The sequence below is a fragment of the Antrostomus carolinensis genome, unplaced genomic scaffold, assembly GCF_000700745.2.
Source record: "Antrostomus carolinensis isolate BGI_N321 unplaced genomic scaffold, ASM70074v2 scaffold12676, whole genome shotgun sequence".
In the NCBI taxonomy this organism is placed as follows: Eukaryota; Metazoa; Chordata; class Aves; order Caprimulgiformes; family Caprimulgidae; genus Antrostomus; species Antrostomus carolinensis.
Window position 1 is genome coordinate 86,296 of NW_010322575.1, and position 19,158 is coordinate 105,453.

At 40.0% G+C, this 19,158-nt stretch overlaps 1 protein-coding gene across 1 annotated transcript in view; it reads right to left on the minus strand.

The window, feature by feature from the left end:
• Nucleotides 1–1,936, minus strand: part of NME7 (NME/NM23 family member 7) — a gene marked incomplete at its 5' end in the record, with an annotated part of 73,962 nt that extends 72,026 nt beyond the window's left edge. The window contains one exon of the mRNA XM_010170284.2: nt 1,829–1,936. Within this exon, the coding sequence (XP_010168586.1) occupies nt 1,829–1,936 (108 nt within the window). The remainder of the gene's footprint in view (nt 1–1,828) is intronic.
• Between the last annotated feature and the right edge of the window lie 17,222 nt (nt 1,937–19,158).

A 19,158-nucleotide genomic window follows, 5' to 3' on the forward strand; every position in this document is an offset into this window, starting at 1 on the left:
GGCATGTCTTTGTCAAGAGAGCCAGTTTGATCATGACAGCTGCTTGCTGTCCTTGGACAAAAATCTACACTGTCTTCTTCCAGCTGCAAAGCAACCTGGAAACTTGTCATTATCCCCACTGTAATTTTTCTTCACAGCAAGCAAGACATGAAGGACTGAAAGAGATAAGGAAAGCTGAGGACTTCCCACAACACAAGCCTTCAATAGCTCTGCTCCACACTGAGCTGAGGTGTGTCATAAAGGAGAGCTATTGTCAGGGAGGTGGGAAAGGGGATGAAACTGGGGCATATCCATTACCTCCCTTCTCTTCAGAAACATTAGAGGTAAGAGTGGGCTGTTATCTCCTCAGGGAGATACCAGAAGTTGCAGAAGAATTAGGCAGTAATAAAGAAAGAATTGCCAAACTCTGCAGAAATTAAAAAAAAAAATAAATCCAGAAGATAATTCTAACTTTAATCTCTGTCCACAAACTCACCCTCAAAATTGATTTTGAGATATTCTTTCTTTACAGGTGTTACATGCATTTTAAAATCCTGTCCTGATCACCCACAGTTCAAATACACTTACGACTGTGTACACACCATACTCTCTTAACCTAAGAGCACACTAGCAAGATACAGAAGTCTACCAAGCCATAGGTATTTGATGCTGAATGCATTAAGGAGCTCAAGAACACCTTGAAAGCTCTTGGTTTTGAGACGTCTACGTGAAATGAACAACAATTTTGCCAGCCTACACATGGCTGTGTGGGAAGATTATTAGGGCTCCTGACTGATTAGCTAAACTGTCTCTGGGAAAGAGAGTAAAAAAGTAAAAACCCTCACATTTTGACAACTGTGCACGCACACACATCATACAAAGAGCTAACTTCAAAGGGACAACAGAGTGACAGAGTTTGTTTAAAGAGACTATCAGTAAAAGTGCCAAGTGCATCTCCTCACACAGAGAGGTATCATGGTTTCAGTGAGCAGTAGTTTGGGTAAGAAAAGGCAGATTCCACTATCTTTCTTATTTCCGCATTTGATATTTATAGCAGGAAAAGTAAAATTGGATAATTAAATTACTAAGTGTGACTATCCAAATCTAGGCTATTCTCAGACCCTCAGGTCTACATTAAAAATCAGAAAAGACTAGTCCAAACTATTCACTCATTCCTAAAAGGAAGCACAAAGCATTGGTTGGTTTATTAGGATTATCTTTACAATATATATTACATTTATATATATATACCTGCTACTGCAAAATGCTTATTTTAAGCTGCTCTCAATAACCAATGGGGATTAGTTGTATGAGCCACAAGTCAGAAAGGTCTGTACAAGCACCACTGATGGAAAAAATTTAGAACCCACTGTCTGAAATATCCTTCCTTTCACTAAAACCAAATTAACAGAAATTTACCATTCCCTCTACTTTGGTAAAATCCTTTTACATTTTACTCTTCAGAGACTTCCTGAAATCCAGATGAAGCTTATTCCTCTGGAATCAGCTTCAATTTATGTTTCTCAAGCAGTAGGTCAGTGTTGCTGAGTTTCAACTCTGAAACCCAAGCAGAGATTGACTGAAAATAGATTTATGAAATTTAATTTCTCCATGCCAAAGCAAGCTTTAAGAAAAAAAAAAAATCATAAACTTGGAAGCTTTTCCACATGCTTCACCATGAGCTTATATTTTTGCTTCTCTTTTAGTTTTAGAAACAGATCAAGATCCATCTTAAACTACATTTTCCTTACATGGAAAATTAATAGGCATAAGCAGTGGCTTGCCATTTTACAAACTATTTAATTGGATATTATATTTATGACAACAGGTTTTTTTCTTATATTCTTACCATTTCTACTGACCCATCTTTTGGATAATACAGAAGCTCATAACGCCGAAAGAGTGAAGCATTTGGGTCGTACCATTCAGCAGTGAAAGCAAATCTGTCATCTTGACTCTGGAAAAAAAAAGGGGAGGGAAAGGGCTATTACAGAAAGCATACGTGTTTTACACGTAAAAACACACAAATAAAAAACTTCCTTGCATTTGTTATCAGAAAAGTAAAAAAAATCACTAGTAAATACACTTGCTCACTCTCCGTATCATCACCTGCTTACCAGAGCTGATGACATCTTTTCATTTGTTAGCTATCATCTTTTAAGTATGATGGAAACAGCACGGCAGCTTCCCAGGCAATCTCAAAACTTACTCTGATTTCATCAGTCATTAAATGTGAACTGTTGTAGAAGTTGTTGTTAGACTCCTTAACTTTGTGAAAGTATTTGATTTACTTTCATTTGTTAAAAAGAATGTGTTTGCTCACAACTAAATTATAGAAACTCAACACATTTTCTACACATCCTACAAGAAAATGCTTTCCTCTTCCTGAGTAGTCATGTCTGAACTCCTGTTGATGATGAGATAAACATATTCAAGTTGAGGACATTAGTTTGATTCACTATTTAACCTCCTGAAATTTACATAAAGCATAAATAGCCTGATCTCATCTACAACTCATTTTCTGCCCTTAAGGAGCATGACAAGAAAGCTAGACTGCAATAATTCTAAAACTGCAGCTACATGCTTAGGTTCTCTCCACCTCTTATCCTTCAGAGGGTAGCTCCCTACAGGAAAGCAAGCACAAAGGTGATGCAATGCACGCAGACACGCAGCTCTAGCACCTCTCAGAGGCATACGTTTGTTAGCGATTGCTACTGCAGTATCAGTTATTTGGTAGCTCTTAGATGGAACTCCACATTTGTATTTACCACACCTCTAAAACCGATTGCTACTCTTGAGGGTAAGCACAGTCTTGTCACAGGCCACTCTTTAGATGGGTCTGTACTCTTATACATCTTAAACATTGAGGTACCACCAAGAGTTCAAGTTGAAGCCATGCAGGCCTTTTCAGCCCTTCAGATTTTAGAAAACAGCAACATTTCAGTTGTTTCAAAGACTGCTCAGTAAGCAACAGGACAGAGTTCCCATGGACTTCCCTGACAATTCCGGAACACCAGCAGGAAAAGAATCCTAGTAATTTTCCTAGTGAGTGCAAGCCTAGAGACATACAGACATTACAAAACCCCTAAACCAAACAAACAAAAAACCAAAACAACAACAGTGATCTTGCTTTTGTTGTCAGTTCATCATTTTCCTTCAGCATCTTCATGTTAAAACTGACTCAGGACAAAGCACTTTTGCAGGCTTAAGTCTTAACACAAGCAGCAGCAGGAAAGAATGAGATCATGAAGAACTACTTCAGGATTTTACAATGTGATCAGTCCTTGTACCTGTTCAGTTTGAAGCATCATGGCAAGTGCCCCACCCTCCCATCAGCCCTTCTGGTACCCTACACTGCAAACAAAGACACGATCAAATCACAGACAGACGTGTGCAGTGGGGGCGGCACAGTGCTCTGCAAGGACACAAACATTTCCTTTCTGAGTGTACAAGTCTGTCCAGCACTGAAAGCCTTACTTGTATGAGCTACATTAACTTTTTTTAGCTCTACACTACACACTGCAGCCTCTGACAATATTTAAACTCATGTTTTAGGCACAGCATCCAGCTCAAAAACTCCCTGGGGACTTACTCTGGTTTCTGGCCCTTACTTAAGTTAGACGTGCTCATGTCTCCATTGCTACTGCCGTTGTTCTCTTTCTAATTTCAAAACTCATATCTTCATTTTCTATACAGGCACGTCGTTGGCAATAAGCAATAATAATAAGGCTCAGCAGACAATAAGAAATGACTGATTTCAGCCTTGATCTTAAATACAGTCATACTGCTGGAAGACAAAACAACATTTGATGGATTAATTTGACCATCGTGGTGTCAAGGATGGATGTTATAGAGAAGCAGTTCTCTACCAAAGAGGTTGTCTAAAAAGAAGAACCATCCTTGTTTCTAGAGTACTACCTCCAGAAGTTGGCAAGTGATGTATGAAATTAAAAAGTTACACCATCCTTAATCAATGCCTCCTCATAACATGAAGACATATATAACTGCCTTACTTCGTGCTACTTATTTCACACTATAGCATCACTTTCAAATTCATTTGCTAGGTCGCAGTTGCCAGAGAAGCTACTGATTTTAATTTAAGCAAAACTTCCAAAATTTCCAAATGCTTACTTGTCTTGGAGAAGTAATGTAGTTATGTGAAAAAGCAAAGAAAACACCATTAGGTTTTTCACTTACTCGCTAGTACCAGTCATCGGCACCCTCACGTTTACATGTTGTGTGTCTTGTCTGGTGAGGAACTGGTCTGCTTTTTTATTTTTAACACAACCTTGGGTTTAAGATGCATTTGAAAATAATTTTATAATGTCTTACTCAGTGTCTGAGCTATTCATATTCGTTATTTAGCAAGCTCTGCTGGCCACTGCTTCTTAGTCAGCTGAATGGCAGAAATGAGCATTCTGTATTATTTTCTTTTAGTGTCGTAAGCAAAGGCAAAGTAATAAATGTTACTTAGACTTGAAAAACACTGCAGAGCTAACCCCCAAACATCCAGTAATGGCATCAGGGAGCAGGAAAATTTGAATCGATTCCTGTTTTATACCTGGAAAATATGGAGAGCTAACAGTTTTCTAAAACAACCAAAACAAAGTCTGTAAAGCTTCTGCTAGGCTATAACTAGAATTTCCTCTGCTTTATGGACATAAAATTACCACAACAAATATTTGTAAATGCAGAGAACAATATCACAAGAAAATTTAAGAGCTTACAGGAAACACTGTAAAAGTAATTGGAAATTTATTATGTTTGTAAACAGGTAGGTTGTTTCAGAGGAGCGCACTGCAAAGTGAAGAAATTGAATATTAAAAGCAACTTAAAGACCCTGCCAAACATGTATAATGCAAAACACAGTAGGACTGCAATTTTATTATTGCAGATTCATGCAAATTGCCTTAAAACAGATAGAAGACAATCCTGAATACAATCATGACACAGAATAATGTGAACATATTCTGGTGAGTCCTTGCCAGGCATCACTGTAAAACTGACAATCCAAGTCATCAAAAATACCAACCAATTTAAAATCTTAAGTTTTAAAAAGTGAGTACATATTAAGCTCATAACAGATATTTTTAAATAAGAACTGAGACTTTTATTTACTTAATGCAGCAGAAGGATTTTGAAGGCAAAAACCTATCACAAAAACCTGTCCACTTCCCATCACATATTGTAAGGATTGCAATAAAATTTTAACTCTTCACAGACCTGAAATTATCTTCCCTGAACATTTATCTGCCATGAAAGTGCTCGATCAACAGAAGCGCCACAGCAAACAACTTTCTTACACACCCTTTCACTAGTGTGCCCTAGACTGCAATGAGGAAAGGAGTCTCACAGATGAGAAATGCTATGGGAGATATCCTAAGTTTCATCCTTGGCTTCTGTTCATCCTCCTAACAAAGGAAACTCACAGAGAAAACCATTGTCCAGAGCAGAGCAATTACAGTCAGACCAGCAATGACCTGTCGGGTGGCATCACGTTCAATCCACCATCCTGCTCTGCACCAATACTGAGTCCTGAAAGTGGAGGATTTTGGAGGCCTTGACCAGAGAAATGGTTGAAACACGTCAGTCACTGGTGAAATCACATCACTGTGGACAGCTCAAGTGAATCTATAAATACATTATAACTCCGAAAATTCTCACTCTAAACCATTAGTTTCCATTCATTTGTGCACTGTACCCTGTCCAGGTTTTGGCTGGAATAAAGTTAATTTTCTCCCTAGTAGCTGGTATAGTGCTGTGTTTGGAATTTCGGATAAGAATAATGCTGATAACACACGGATGTTTTAGTTGTTACTAAGCAGTGTTTGTACTAAGCCAAGGGTTTTTCAGCTTCTCACACTGCCCTGCAGAGGCTGGGGGTGCACAAGAAGCTGGGAGGGGACACAGCTGGGACAGCTGACCCAGACTGGCCAAAGGGCTATTTCATACCATATGATGTCATGCCCAGTATATAAACTGGGAGGAGTTGGCCAGGAGTGGGGATCACTGCTTGGAGACTGGCTGGGCATTCGTCAGTGGGTGGTGAGTAATTGCATTGTGTATCACTTCTTTTTCCTTGGGTTTTCTTTTGGGTTTTTTAGCTTCCTTTTCATTATCTTCATCATCATTATCATTATTATTATATTTTATTTCAATTATTAAACTGTTCTTATCACAACACACAAGGGTTTTTTTCTATTCTCCTCCCCATTCCACCAGAGGGGAAGAAGTGAGCGAGCAGCTGTGTGGTACTTAGCTGTCAGCTGTGGTCAAACCATTACGTACCCTCATCACAATCACACGTAGCCTCTGCTCTCATGACGAGGCAATTAACCAAACAATACCTAATGGGGGAGAAATCATTTTTTATAAGTTTTCACATCAGTGGAAAAATTACCAGCATCAAAAAACCCAGCAGTGACTATGTGCTTTGTATTTACATACTGATCAAGTTTTAGAGTAGCTGTCTTTAGCTCAGTTTTTACAGCCCCTTTCCACAGTAAAATCTAAGGCCACTGAAATCAATGATGTCAAGAGTCCACCTACTGTGGATATGGAAAGAATAATCTTCTTTTTTCCTCCTTTTACAAGCTGCACAGAAAAACATCTGGATGCATGTGTAAGTTTTGTTAGCTTATGCTTTTTTGTTTATATTATATATATATTATATATATATTTATATTTGTGTGAATATTCAGTAGCATGGCTCTATGCACAAGAAACATTTATTGAAGTGCAGCTGAATTTAAAAAATTAAATTTTGTACTTTCTTTTATTCTGAAAGTGACAGGGGAAGCAGTCATCCTTATCTTCCATGGGACTAGGTTCTAGAAGCTAAATCCAAGCATTTATGAAAGAACTGTGCTTACAAAAATCTCTCCTGAAGAAGGAAATGGCTTGCCTGGAACATAACTGCCAAGGAAGCTCATAACCAGAAAACAGAACACTTAGCAGGCTGGACAGGAAATGATCTCTTGTCCTGTAAACCTTTTAGACTTCCAAAGGGCTCCTGTTCTGCAGTAAAACAAAAGCAGATCTCCCAAAAATTTTCATGAGAAGCAGCAGTGGTAGAACAGCAGCTCAGGGACTAAGGAACTTGCATAGGAAGGTGGAGAAACAGTTTTACCCCTCTGGCCTGAACCGTGCAGAACACACAACAGGATTTGGTTTCCCTGGCTTTAAGATGCCTCCTAACTGCCGCACTATTTTACTGCTCTGGGGTGAATATTTTAGTCCTCTTCCTCTGGTTTTGACTAGAAATTTCATCCTGGAGTTTCTCTTACAATGGAGAACACAGGGAACCGGGAGCTACAGAATTTTTTTCCCTGCTGGTCATATGCAGTCTCAGACTTATGACAGTCTGAGGGAAGGGCAGTTTAGATGATTGCCCTCACTATTACAGGGGCAACATATTTTTACTAAGACCATGCCTTTTGCATGACTTTCTTTTTTCCACTGTACAGATAATTCCATCCCATCATTAAGCTTGAAGCTAGTATTTTTCTGCCAGTTTCACTTCATGCTTTTGAGCTGTAATCTCTGTGCTGTGTAATTGACTGGAAACAACTACCCATGCTTCAACCAGTTACCAGCCTGCAATGTATCATAACTTTAGCTTACTACTCAACAAAATTTCACACAAAACAGTATCAAAATATTCCTTAAAATCAGAAAAGCCTTGAGGTGTCTAGAAAGCGCATCTTTCCATGCCATCAGCAACATGGTCTCTATAAGGCTTATACACACTTGAGGAACTTCAACATGCATGACACATTTGACACAGGCTCACAGTCTGCTGTCCATATATTCACAAGTTTAGGAGTCATGAAGAGTATTGCTATGTTTTAAGTATGAAGCCTTGTGTCTGTTGTTCCTTCTGTTTTCTCAGTGACTCTGAAATCACATCAGAGAAAAAGAATCAAAGGACCTGAATCAACTCCCAATAAAGCAATAAAAAGATTGCACAAACCTCAGTAAAAGCTGAATCAGAGTCACAAGGATCCATCTTGCTATCTGTACACTATATTTTGTAAAACTCTGTGCTGTCACAGGGAAAACATGCAGTCAAGCACTGATCTTAAGAATCAAGGTGTTTCTATGAAAATTACTGGGATCAGGATGGACCAGCAGACAGGTACCATTCTCACATTGAATGGATATTTCTCTTAATACACACACACAAAAAAAACCCCAAAAAACAAAAACAACAACAACAAAAAAATTCTGGAACGATTACCCTGAAACTTCCTAAAATTCCAGCACTAATTTTAGGAGAAACATTTTTTTCACAACCTCATGCCCCCCAAACCAGGCTGGTGGCACTCTCAGAAATACTTTGGGAGAGCAAGAATATTTTTATAAAAAATGAGATGGCATCAAAGGACAAGGATATTTTTAAACCATGAGAGGACTTCAGCACAAATGGAAAAGAAAGTCACCAATAAACTCCTAGTCTGAGGAGCAAGGGTCACGAATTTCAGCCAGATCTATCTCTGCCGTCCACAAAGGCAGCTGCTCACAGTCTTATACTCCCCCAGCAGACCACAGATACAAGCATTGTCACAATATCACCCGCTTTCTTAAGAGCCCCAGAAATACTCTAATTGCTTTAAATGGTTATTTATTATTAGCTGCTATTAGCTTTCCTGTTCTCCCATTCTACCATCCAGCTAGCTCTGCTTTATTTTCAGCTGAATGCTTTCAGGTGCATCTGCCCAGGGAACGGCAGGCCCCGCAGTTTGCCCAGCTTTCCAAGTAGCACCGAGTGCTCATGAAATCAGAAGGTCTGACCAAAAAAAAGTAACTTCAATTATCTTTAAAGATTGTCTCAACCAGTGGGTTAGAAGTGTTTTTCTTTCATGTAAGGACAACTTAAATATGGCAGTCCCCTGCAGATAAATCTATAAAGCTGAAAGAGAAAAATCAAAAACTCTTAAAACAGCTAGAATATCTACAAAAACTTTACATAAGATGATGAAGTCAAGACATCAAACAGGATATGTCAAGGTAAATTACATTAGGAGATGTCAAAATATGTAATGGGCTTCTCTACTTCATTTGTGCAATCAATTTTCAGCTGGGGGCGGGCAGGGGGTGGTGGAAAGCACGAACAACCTTCTGGTTTGCCTGTAACCAAAGTCAGTATTAAAGTTTAGAGAGAGAGAGAGAGAGAGATAGGCCTTTTCCACACAAGGATAACCACTTTGCCTTTTCTCACAAGGATAACCACTTTGCCTTTTCCACACAAGGATAACCACTTTGCCTTTTCTCACAAGGATAACCACTTTGCCTTTTCTCACAAGGATAACAACTTTGCTTTTCCTCATAAGCACAACAACTTTGCTCACTTGCATGCATACATGGGAAACAAAATCCTAAGGCACACATTGTCCAAACTCCAGGATGTAAGGACTATTAGTGGAGGAGACAGTTTTCCCGTGAGCAGGTGTTGGTAATAACAATAAGCAAAGAACAACGAAATAACTAATTACTTCAAGGCTTTTGCAGATGTCATTCTATCTACATGAATAGTGGGTAGGGAAGAGTTATGGACACCAACAGGAACATCCTTCTCCTCCTCAAGGACTTGGGAAAGAAGAGTTATAACTACTAACAAGAACTTCTTCATCTTCCTCAAGGACCTGGGAAACTTCTGTCAACAATATTATCTTAAGGTGACTTATGACTTAATGCATTAAATGTGGGAAAGAACGATCACCACCAAAATCGCTAGAGACCCCTCACAGCCACCCCAGCTACACAAAATGCAAACGTGGTAATAAGTTACTGGAAATCACTTGAATATGCAAAATGATTCCAGGAAATGTAATGCATATGTATGTAGCCTGATAATATAACCAGGAGCTGCCTTGCAGTCAGCACAGACGCTTTGAGGTGCAAACCTCTGTGCACCCAGCGCTGTGAATAAAGAATGTTTGCTTTCTAAAATGCCAAAACAAGCTTTAGAGAGTTTTTGTATTTGCCAGCTTACAGTAACATGCTAAATAAAGGTTGATGGAAAATAGAAAACGGGACTGGGACTCCTGCACTCCCAGGTCTTCATAGACTTCTGTGCAATCTGAGACCAGTCAACGTTCTGCGCCTCCTTCTCTCCAGCTATAACAAAATACCTATATGGGAGAGCTTGCCACACTCCAGGCACTAGTAAATAAAAGGGATACTGGTATTACAAAAGCTGTAAAGCAATTCTATCTCACACAAAATGGATGGCTTTATTTCCTCTAATACAATCTGTGCCCGGACTGCTACAGTGAGATGCAGCTCAGAGAGCAAAGGGATGGTTGGCAAAATGCTGTCACTTTCACCCTGAGCAAACCTCTTGCTTTTTCATCACACACGTCTGGCTCCGCAGTTCCCAGGCACCCTGTGCCCTTCAGTCTGACTGAACAAGGAGAGCGCAACGATCTTAAACACAGACGCTTCCCAACCGTCGTCCTCTGCCTTTCTTTAGGACTCCTTGTCATTACTAAATGACAACTACTTCTGCAAGCACAAGAAATAACAAGGTCTGATTCTCTATACTCATTTCTCAACCCTGACTGTTTTGACCACAGCAGCTCAGGCTTTGAATAAAGGCTCAGAACCACCTGGATTCTCTGATGTCTAACTAGGGTTGTGCTCACACTGAAGTCTTTCTTTAAAGATGCCTTAGAGCATTTCTTCCCCCCCCCCATTCTCATGAAACCTGGAGGAACATAACTATCCCTCTGCTAAAACTGACTGAAATTTGACAGTAAATTTCAAACTTACTTGGAGAGGGAACTTAGGATATAAGATTGTGGTCATGTACACACAAGCAGATTGTGATCACACAAACTGGTTTTCTGAGGCAAACAGGATGAAAGCAGCTGTATGAAAAATTCTATTTTCACACTACAAGTAATTTTCCATCGTCAATAATACTTTAAAAGAAAGATCTCCATTTGTGAAAGAAAAGAGAAGGAAAAAAAGTGCAGAAGTAGCACAAATAACATTCTGAGTGGCAGAAAGTGCCCTCATTTTCAGCATTGTAATGCACCTTAAATCCCGAAATGAATCTTTAGCAGGGCATGCTTATTAAGTTGTGTTATTTCACTCATCTTCTACCTTCACAGTTCCTGTAATACAGGGTATTTTCCGGGCAAAACTTAAATCCACAACACTGAGTAGACAGAGCACTCAATTAGCTCTGTCTCTTAAAACTCATTTTTCTCCTCTTCTATTCGTGTTTCTGACACATGAGCTGGTATAATTTTTAGAACTCAAATTCTGCAACCCCCTTGCTGCTGTTGGACCTCCCATCAGTTTCTTAACAGGCTTTTCTTTAGTCAAAAAGAAAAAAAATAAAATATCAAAGGAGCACTTTTCAAATGGAGAAACATCTGGTAACTACAATTTCCATGACAATGTCTTGACTACAGATGATTCTCAACCTAAGTCTCATATTCTCCCAGAAAGCAAATCCTGCCTATTGAAAACTTCACACAAATTCTATACAACTCTTTCAAACTACTTAAGGATTGCTTAAATTACTGAAATTCTTAATTGTCTTTGGAAGTGCACTGAGTCAGACACTTATATTTTTACATTTACCCTGCTGGAAATAGGTGCTACTTCTCTTAGATCCACAGTTACCTGACGCCCAGTGTTACTGGTACCTAGGCTTCTCAGATAGATGCCTTTTGGACTGTGCATGTTCATATGGCTACTGCTGCCTGGACCATCTGCTGCCAAGTAACACGGGGACACTTCTGTCCCTCCAGTACTAACCAAGTCAATCTTCCTCGTGGATGGGGATCTCAGATCAGTAAATCATCTCTATATGCTATGGGGTCATGATGAACACAGCCCTAGAAGGCTGAAGGCCTCAAATTTTCTTCTCAGATTTAGGGAACTGCAATCCCACTGCACACCAGTGAAATTATCTGGCTGTTCAGACAATTTACTAAGCAAGAAATCTTCTTTTACTACTAGATTATGTAAATTCTGCAATCTTCCTATGAAGCGTGTAGGCATGATTAGTGTAACCTGTTCTTTTTTTTCCCAGTCTCTCATATAAGATGATCAAGAATTCAAATCCTCAACCATTACTTCCAATCCTCTGCAATTACATGTTATAGTTAAGTACTTAGTTACAGGATTCATGTTATTTTTCTAATGATGAAACACAATTTCTCTAAAACACATGAAGGATGCCATACTGCTGTTTGCTGGTCGGAGAAGACAGGTTTAGCTTTGGAAGACCAGCTAAACCGTGTCTTTAGGGGAATATGTCACCGTTTAACGCATGTTACAAGGTGCACTTTATAAAGCTGCAGACCATAAAGTATATTATTGTACTCTTAATTGCATGATCACAGGTAATTCCTCTAAGAGTAGTCAGTAGTGCTCCGCATGTGCCTACCTGCCTCCACTAACTCAAGAAGAGTCTGACTGATTTTAGCGAAAGCAGAGCTGTTCCCTGACTCAGAACAGCATTTGTAACACAAGAAATCTCACGTAATTACATTGGAGCACAAAGCTGAGCTGCTTTGCACCTAATCAGTCAGTAGTGGCAGAACTATCGCTGCCATGGTCAGCTGCTGAATGCTGGACCTCCAACTTTGAACTAGGAGGTTAGTGTCTGCATGAGATCCCAGAAAAGAGGGCCACATATACATTGAGCAACCTGTGCACATCCCATTACATGATCCAACCTATACTGTACTTACAGGTAAAACATTTTTGAAAGGCTCAAAAATTGGCCCAACAACAAAGTTGATGGCAATACTAAAAGGTAAGTCTTCTTTTATAGAGAAGACTATAATTTTGTTCCTCTGGCAAAATTTCAGCTTTCAATTTCCAACCTTTTCAGAACTAAAGCTCTTCAGATGAACACAGAAATCTGTTTTAATTAGGATTCTGAAATGTGTTTGATTTTTTTCCCCCACACATTCTTATTCAAGCCTTCCATTAAATTTTCAACCTCCAGTAGAATCTGTCTGGAAAATTTCAAGCAGAACAGTTAAAATTTCAGAAAGTTATGAGCAGCTGGAAGTAGAGGTTTGAAAGAAAACACCCACAAATCCTGAACCAAAGCCGTCAACAGCACTTCAAAGTAGTATAATGCCTACAGCATCTTCAGATTATCTCAACTCATAATAATCTTCTGAAAAGCATTTTTAACAAGAACCAGTTGGTTGCCTTGGAATCACAGCTAAGGGAGAGAGGGTCCTTCAGCCAGCCAATACCTCAAGCATTAGCACCCAGGAATTTGTGTGAGTGCTCTACAGACCACACATGCTGCATCCACCTTGAACAGTCAGAGCCTGTAACAGTCAAGTAACAATTTAGGATCCTATGAAGCAGACAAACGATTCCATTGGCATGTTTCTTATTCACTAGTGTGTGCACTTAAAGCAAGCATTTTGTCTGCACTACTGTTTAACCAAATGTTGATGTTAAAATACTATTTCCTCTCAGATTGTGTCAAATATTAATGCTAAGGGAGCTGGACTAAATCCAGATTTCAGCTAGTACAGATGTCGTGGCCATATACCCTTTATTCTGAAGTCACACTAGTGGCAAGTTACATGTGAACAGAAGTTCTCATGTTAAAAGCTTTTCAGCAACTTCCTATTAGTAAAGTTGTCAAAAAGTAAGAACTTCTGGGGGGTAGAAGAAGCAAAGTGGGTAAGTATAATCACGTTCTTAAACTCTGCCAATCCTAACGGGCTCTTACAGGTTCATCTTATGAAAATCTGTTCTACAATTCAAAGATTTATTTCTCTCCCAGAGCACAGGACTTTTGTCATCCCAGTTTTGAGCAGACTACGTTATTCCCCATGGGTAAGTCTCTGCTGGATGCAGACAGTGACTAAGCCATTCCAATCCCATACACAGTTTTGGCCAAGTTCCTTAGTTCCACCTTCACAGCTGCCCCCTGCATTAGAGAATTTGATGTTCAGCGCTTTTAGAAAAAGGAAGCTGTATTTCCCACCTTATCCATTTGTAAAATGGGAATAATCATCATCATTGTTACCATGGAAGGAGAGCAAGACTTAGCAGCTAAAATATCCATGCTATTTAGGCATTATAAATTCCCCTTGGTTTTGCTGAAAACACAGCAGAGGCAGCTTAGTTAGTTCATCCTCATTTCCTGCTTCTGCAGACCCTCCACTGCAGCACAGGAACCAGACACCTGTGGAAGGAGTCAGAGCAGGGCTGCTAGTGCCGCCCAGCCCACTGCCACTGCCGTCACCACCAGGAACCATTGCCAGTCCTGCTCCTGGGTGCTACAGGAAGAGGAAGAATATACAGAAAGGATAAAAATAGGAGGGATACAAAGTTTAGTGAAGGATCATATTTAAAAGTGCAGTGTGTTCATGTAGAAGGACAGGTACACAGCATGCACACCTACACCTCCTCCCCTCCCATGTGTAGACCTCTCCTGTATATGGCTCTCTTTCCAAGTGCATTAGAATATTCTTCAGAAAAAAGTGTGATTTTAAAAAATAATTACGGTAGTTAAAATTATTGAGGAATCCCACGTAAACAAAGGACATGCAACAGGCCCTTTGGAACCCAGCTCCGGAGAGAGATGGCTCTCTGCAAATACAGGAGCACCCTCTGGTGCTCAAAGACAGGTTGAGCATCTTATTTAAACCTCAAGAATTAATTTCTGAAATGATCAATAAGAAACCAGCTCTGTTTGTATCTCTTCCAGTCCACTAGGCCTCAAAATTAGTAACCTTGTAAGAGGAGGTAGAAATGACTAAATTATAAAGCACAGATCACACAACCGGGGCGATTAAGTCCTTTCACACAGGAAAAAGCAGGTAGTGTTAGGACAAGGGGAAATGGCTTTAAACTGGAAGAGGGGAGATTGAGATGATATATTAGGAAGAAATTCTTCACTGTGAGGGTGGTGAGACACTGGCACAGGTTGCCCAGGGAAGTTGTGGATGGTCCTCCCTGGAAGTGTTTAAGGCCAGGCTGGATGAGGCTTTGAGCAACCTGGTCTAGTGGAAGGTGTCCCTGCTGATGGCAGGGGGGTTGGAACTGGATGATCTTTAAGGTCCCTTCTAACCCATTTTATGATTCTATTCTATGAAAACTGCTGACACACAGGCACAGGGCCTTCTTCAGTACCCTGCCTTCAAAAACGCCAATGCCACATGTTTTAAATTAATATCAGAGCTGCCCACTCCAGTACAACTTGTGAAGGCCACTCATAGAGTTTATGTCATACTGGAAACATATTTCTCTGTAGGCATTAGCATGAGGAAAAAATAATTTCTGCTTTTTGTAGGTGCTCATTTGTTCAGGGGACATTCCCATTATACACACAAATACTTGCTAAGATCTCATTCTTAATAACAAGCTCCAGTATTTTGTTCCAAAGCCCAGTGGTACAAAATTTACTCACTTTATCAAACCTGATGCTGTTTTTTCTTTCCATTTGGTTGGCTGGGAGAGAACTACTGGGTTCCACCCACAAAACACTACTGAGTGACCTTGGCACGTTACTTAGGCACCAGTGTCTCTGGTCTCCATCTGTGTAAGGATACAGGTGAACACAGAATAGTTTTGGAGGATTAGACCAAGCACAGTGCTTACTTCCAGGAAATACTCTTTTGGTGAGTATTCCTGGAGCCACAATTACAGTTCAAGGTCAATGTTCATGGAAAAAGCCCTCTTCAGACTCATAGCAATAGGTGTTCCCTACTGTTTCTCACCATTAAGAGAGTATCCCACCAGGCTATACTAGATCACCAGAATATTTTAGAAACTGATACTAAAATGCTCAACTGAGCAGCCAAAAATGCAGTTTTCAGAGGTGCACTATTCCTCTGGCTCCAAGGAAACAGACACTATCAAACAGAAAAAGATCAAAGGTTCAGGTCAGTGTTTAGCCACTGGGCACCAAGACAGTCAGAGGGTGGAGAACACAACACACGAGATGAGGCTGGGAGAACGGAGCTTGATCAGCTTGGAGAAGAGAGGGCTGAGGGTGACCTTACTGCTGTCTACAACTACCTAACAAAGACACCAAAAAGACGGCGGTAGGCTCTTCTCAAAGGTGCACAGAGATAGGACACAAGTCGAAGCATGGGACATTCCAGCTACATACTAGGAAAAAAAAAAGTATGGAGAGGGTGGTCTCCTGGCACTGGTTGCCCAGAGGAGGTGTGCAATCTCCATCTTTGGAGAGGTCCAGGACTTGCCTGGACACAGCCTGGAGCTGCCTGGTCTGGTTACACCCCTTTTTGAGCAGCTTGGGGGTCCTTTCCAACCTAAATGATGATTCTATGATTCTTATTATAGCTTGGCAGCTCCTTGCCCAAAGTTAACGTCCACCCTTCCAAGCTTCTCCAGAGCCTACGCAGATCTGTTGGGTCCGTATATTAACAATGGTCTTATATGTGCTTTCAAAAAATTAAGAGCTCTGACTTTTCTGATTTATACTTCTTATGTATGAATGTCATCCACATCGAATCTGTCTGGAACAATTCTCTAAATAACCACTGGCTCTGTCATCAAATCCTTTTATTTTTTTATTGCCAACTGAAAGGAAAATTTGTAACTTTTCTTTATTCCTGGCCATGGTTCAATGGGTAATTCCTGAATTTCTTCAGTTTCTGACAATATTAATTAAAAAAAACCCAAAACCCCATAAAATTAGAACAGATGGGTCAAAGTTATTAAGAACTGTATCTACAACCCAAAGGACCTGGAGAGACAACTCTGGGTGATAAAGGGAGGTTAGTATCGAATTTTCATTAGGTAATGCTAGATAACTTGGACTATCATATGGTCAACTACTCGAGCCATCCCATTCGTCAGAAGAGCCATCAATGCAGCTAAAATTACTTTTAGAGAGATGGCAATATCTGCAAGCCAAAGCCAAGACTCGCCTACAGTAGGAGGTAATTTATCACATGGATTCTGAACCTGTCAACTTTATATTTGCAGGGTGGTATTTTATATAGCACTTAATGTCATAAAGATGGCAGCATCAAACTGCTCCTGGAACAAAGGAAAGTTGTAATTTTTAGCAGTTTTCATTTGGCTGACAGAGGGACAAAGACTCTGTTATTCTATCAGCCACATCTTCTGCAATGTACATAGCCTATCTGCTCAAAAAGTAAATTAGCAATACTTGGAAACACTAGTTCAAGAAGAAACCATGTCATTTTTTTGGTGCTCATAGGAAGACTCACCATACAACAAGCACTTAAGCACACACCTGATAGCATTTTGGTTATTTTTTTCCTCACACTGCATAAAATGTTTTCTTTTTTCCTGTGATGAAAATGCTGCAAATGAGTTACCCATTAAGTAAGGAAACTTGTCTTTGTGGTTGGTTCTGTCATGCAAGCTTACAAATTAAAAGGTCAGGCCACTTTGCAGCTGAAAAAAAATCAATGTTAATCACCAGCTAACAGTCTAGTGAAAGATGGAGCCAGGCTCTTCTCAGTGATGCCCAATGGTAGGACAAGGGGCAATGGGTGTGAGCTGGAACACAGGAGGTTCCACTTAAACTTGAGAAGAAACTTCTTTACAGTGAGGGTGACAGAGCACTGGGACAGGCTGCCCAGGGAGGGTGTGGAGTCTCCTTCTCTGGAGACATTCAAGACCCGCCTGGACGCCTTCCTGTGTGATCTCATTTAGGTTCCTGCTCCGGCAGGGGGATTGGACTGGATGATCTTTTGAGGTCCCTTCCAATCCCCAACATTCTGTGATTCTGTGAAACCAAGTCTTGTTTTAAGACCAAAGAAACAAATCTCCTCAAGCATTAGGGAAGTGTCTTTTGGGGAGATTTTGCATTTTTTCCTGGAAGAGTTAAAAATGCCTTTTTTTTTTTTTTTTCAAAGGGGAACTATTTTGCAACAAAAAGTACATAATTTGAAAATTATTAAAAGAAAAGTTATTTTATATACATGCACTTGTTCAGGAAAGTATATTAGCAGGAAAGATTTTTGTCTGTTTATATGATCAGCTCTGAATGACAGCTGTTCACCAAAGTTATCCCATTTAACCAGCTAATCCACTGTGGCTGAGATTACTGGTTCCCAAATGAAACTCCTGTAAACCAAGGTATATTCCACAGCTGCCCCATGAGCCGTACTGCCTTTATAAAGTCTGCAGCTGAAAATTTGATCACACCATGATAATGGTGGACCATGAGGAACCCAGAACTCACCGTTATCAAGTTCTAGAAATGGGCAATTTGCTTCTTATTTTCTAAGATCCATTTTTCAAAACATTAAATAAGTCTTTTCCACTGATGAATCAAAGTATTTTAATAAATTACTCATTTTTCTTCCCTGTCTAAACTGAGGATTTCCAAGTTGATATTCTCTAAGCTGTGAGTTTTACCAATGAACTGATGATAACAATAACAATAAACATAGAACACACAAGTTGTAAAAATTTCTGTTGAAGTGCTCGTCTCCAGATATAGACAAGATTGTGGTCAAAATTGCAAGACTGAAAGCTCTACCCCAGGAAAGTCTACTTCATATATATTTTCCCCTAACTTTGCAAAAACAACTAAGGTAGTTGGACACCCAAATTCCACTAACCACGTGCTGCTCCATCCACAAAATCAAAGCCAGACGGCATCATATTAGTCAAGTCACCTGGCTTTTATGTGCCTCAATTTCTTTATGGGCAAGAAGGAAATAATATTTGTCCATCCTGTTGTTCAAAGAGTCTTTGTAACATCAGCAGCGGTTGTCAAGATGTGCAAGGGTGAGAATAATTGTTTTAAAGAATGGAGGGAAAGGAAATCATCCAACTGCACTCACATACAGCCTCTCCAAGCACAAGAAGGCTCTGTATCTGTGTGACACGCTGCTGGTGTACAAAGGTCACTGTTCTCTGGCAAATGCTGTGTTTCCATATCTGGAACATTTTCAAATGTCAGAGTGCACCAAACTCATTAATAAAAATAAACTAATGCTGTTAAGATGATGGTTTAATATGTCTCTGCAAGTGATTACAGGAAAGGCAGCAATAAAGAATGCTGCATTCCAGCAGACAAGTGAGGTGGCACATCTCAGATGGAGATAAGCAAGTTTCCCTCTGTGAATTTACTGCCCACTCTCCACAGCAGCCACGTGTCACACATGTACAGTCAAGACGCCGGAATGCCTTAGAGCTGGTTGGAAATACTGTCACCTGATGGCAATG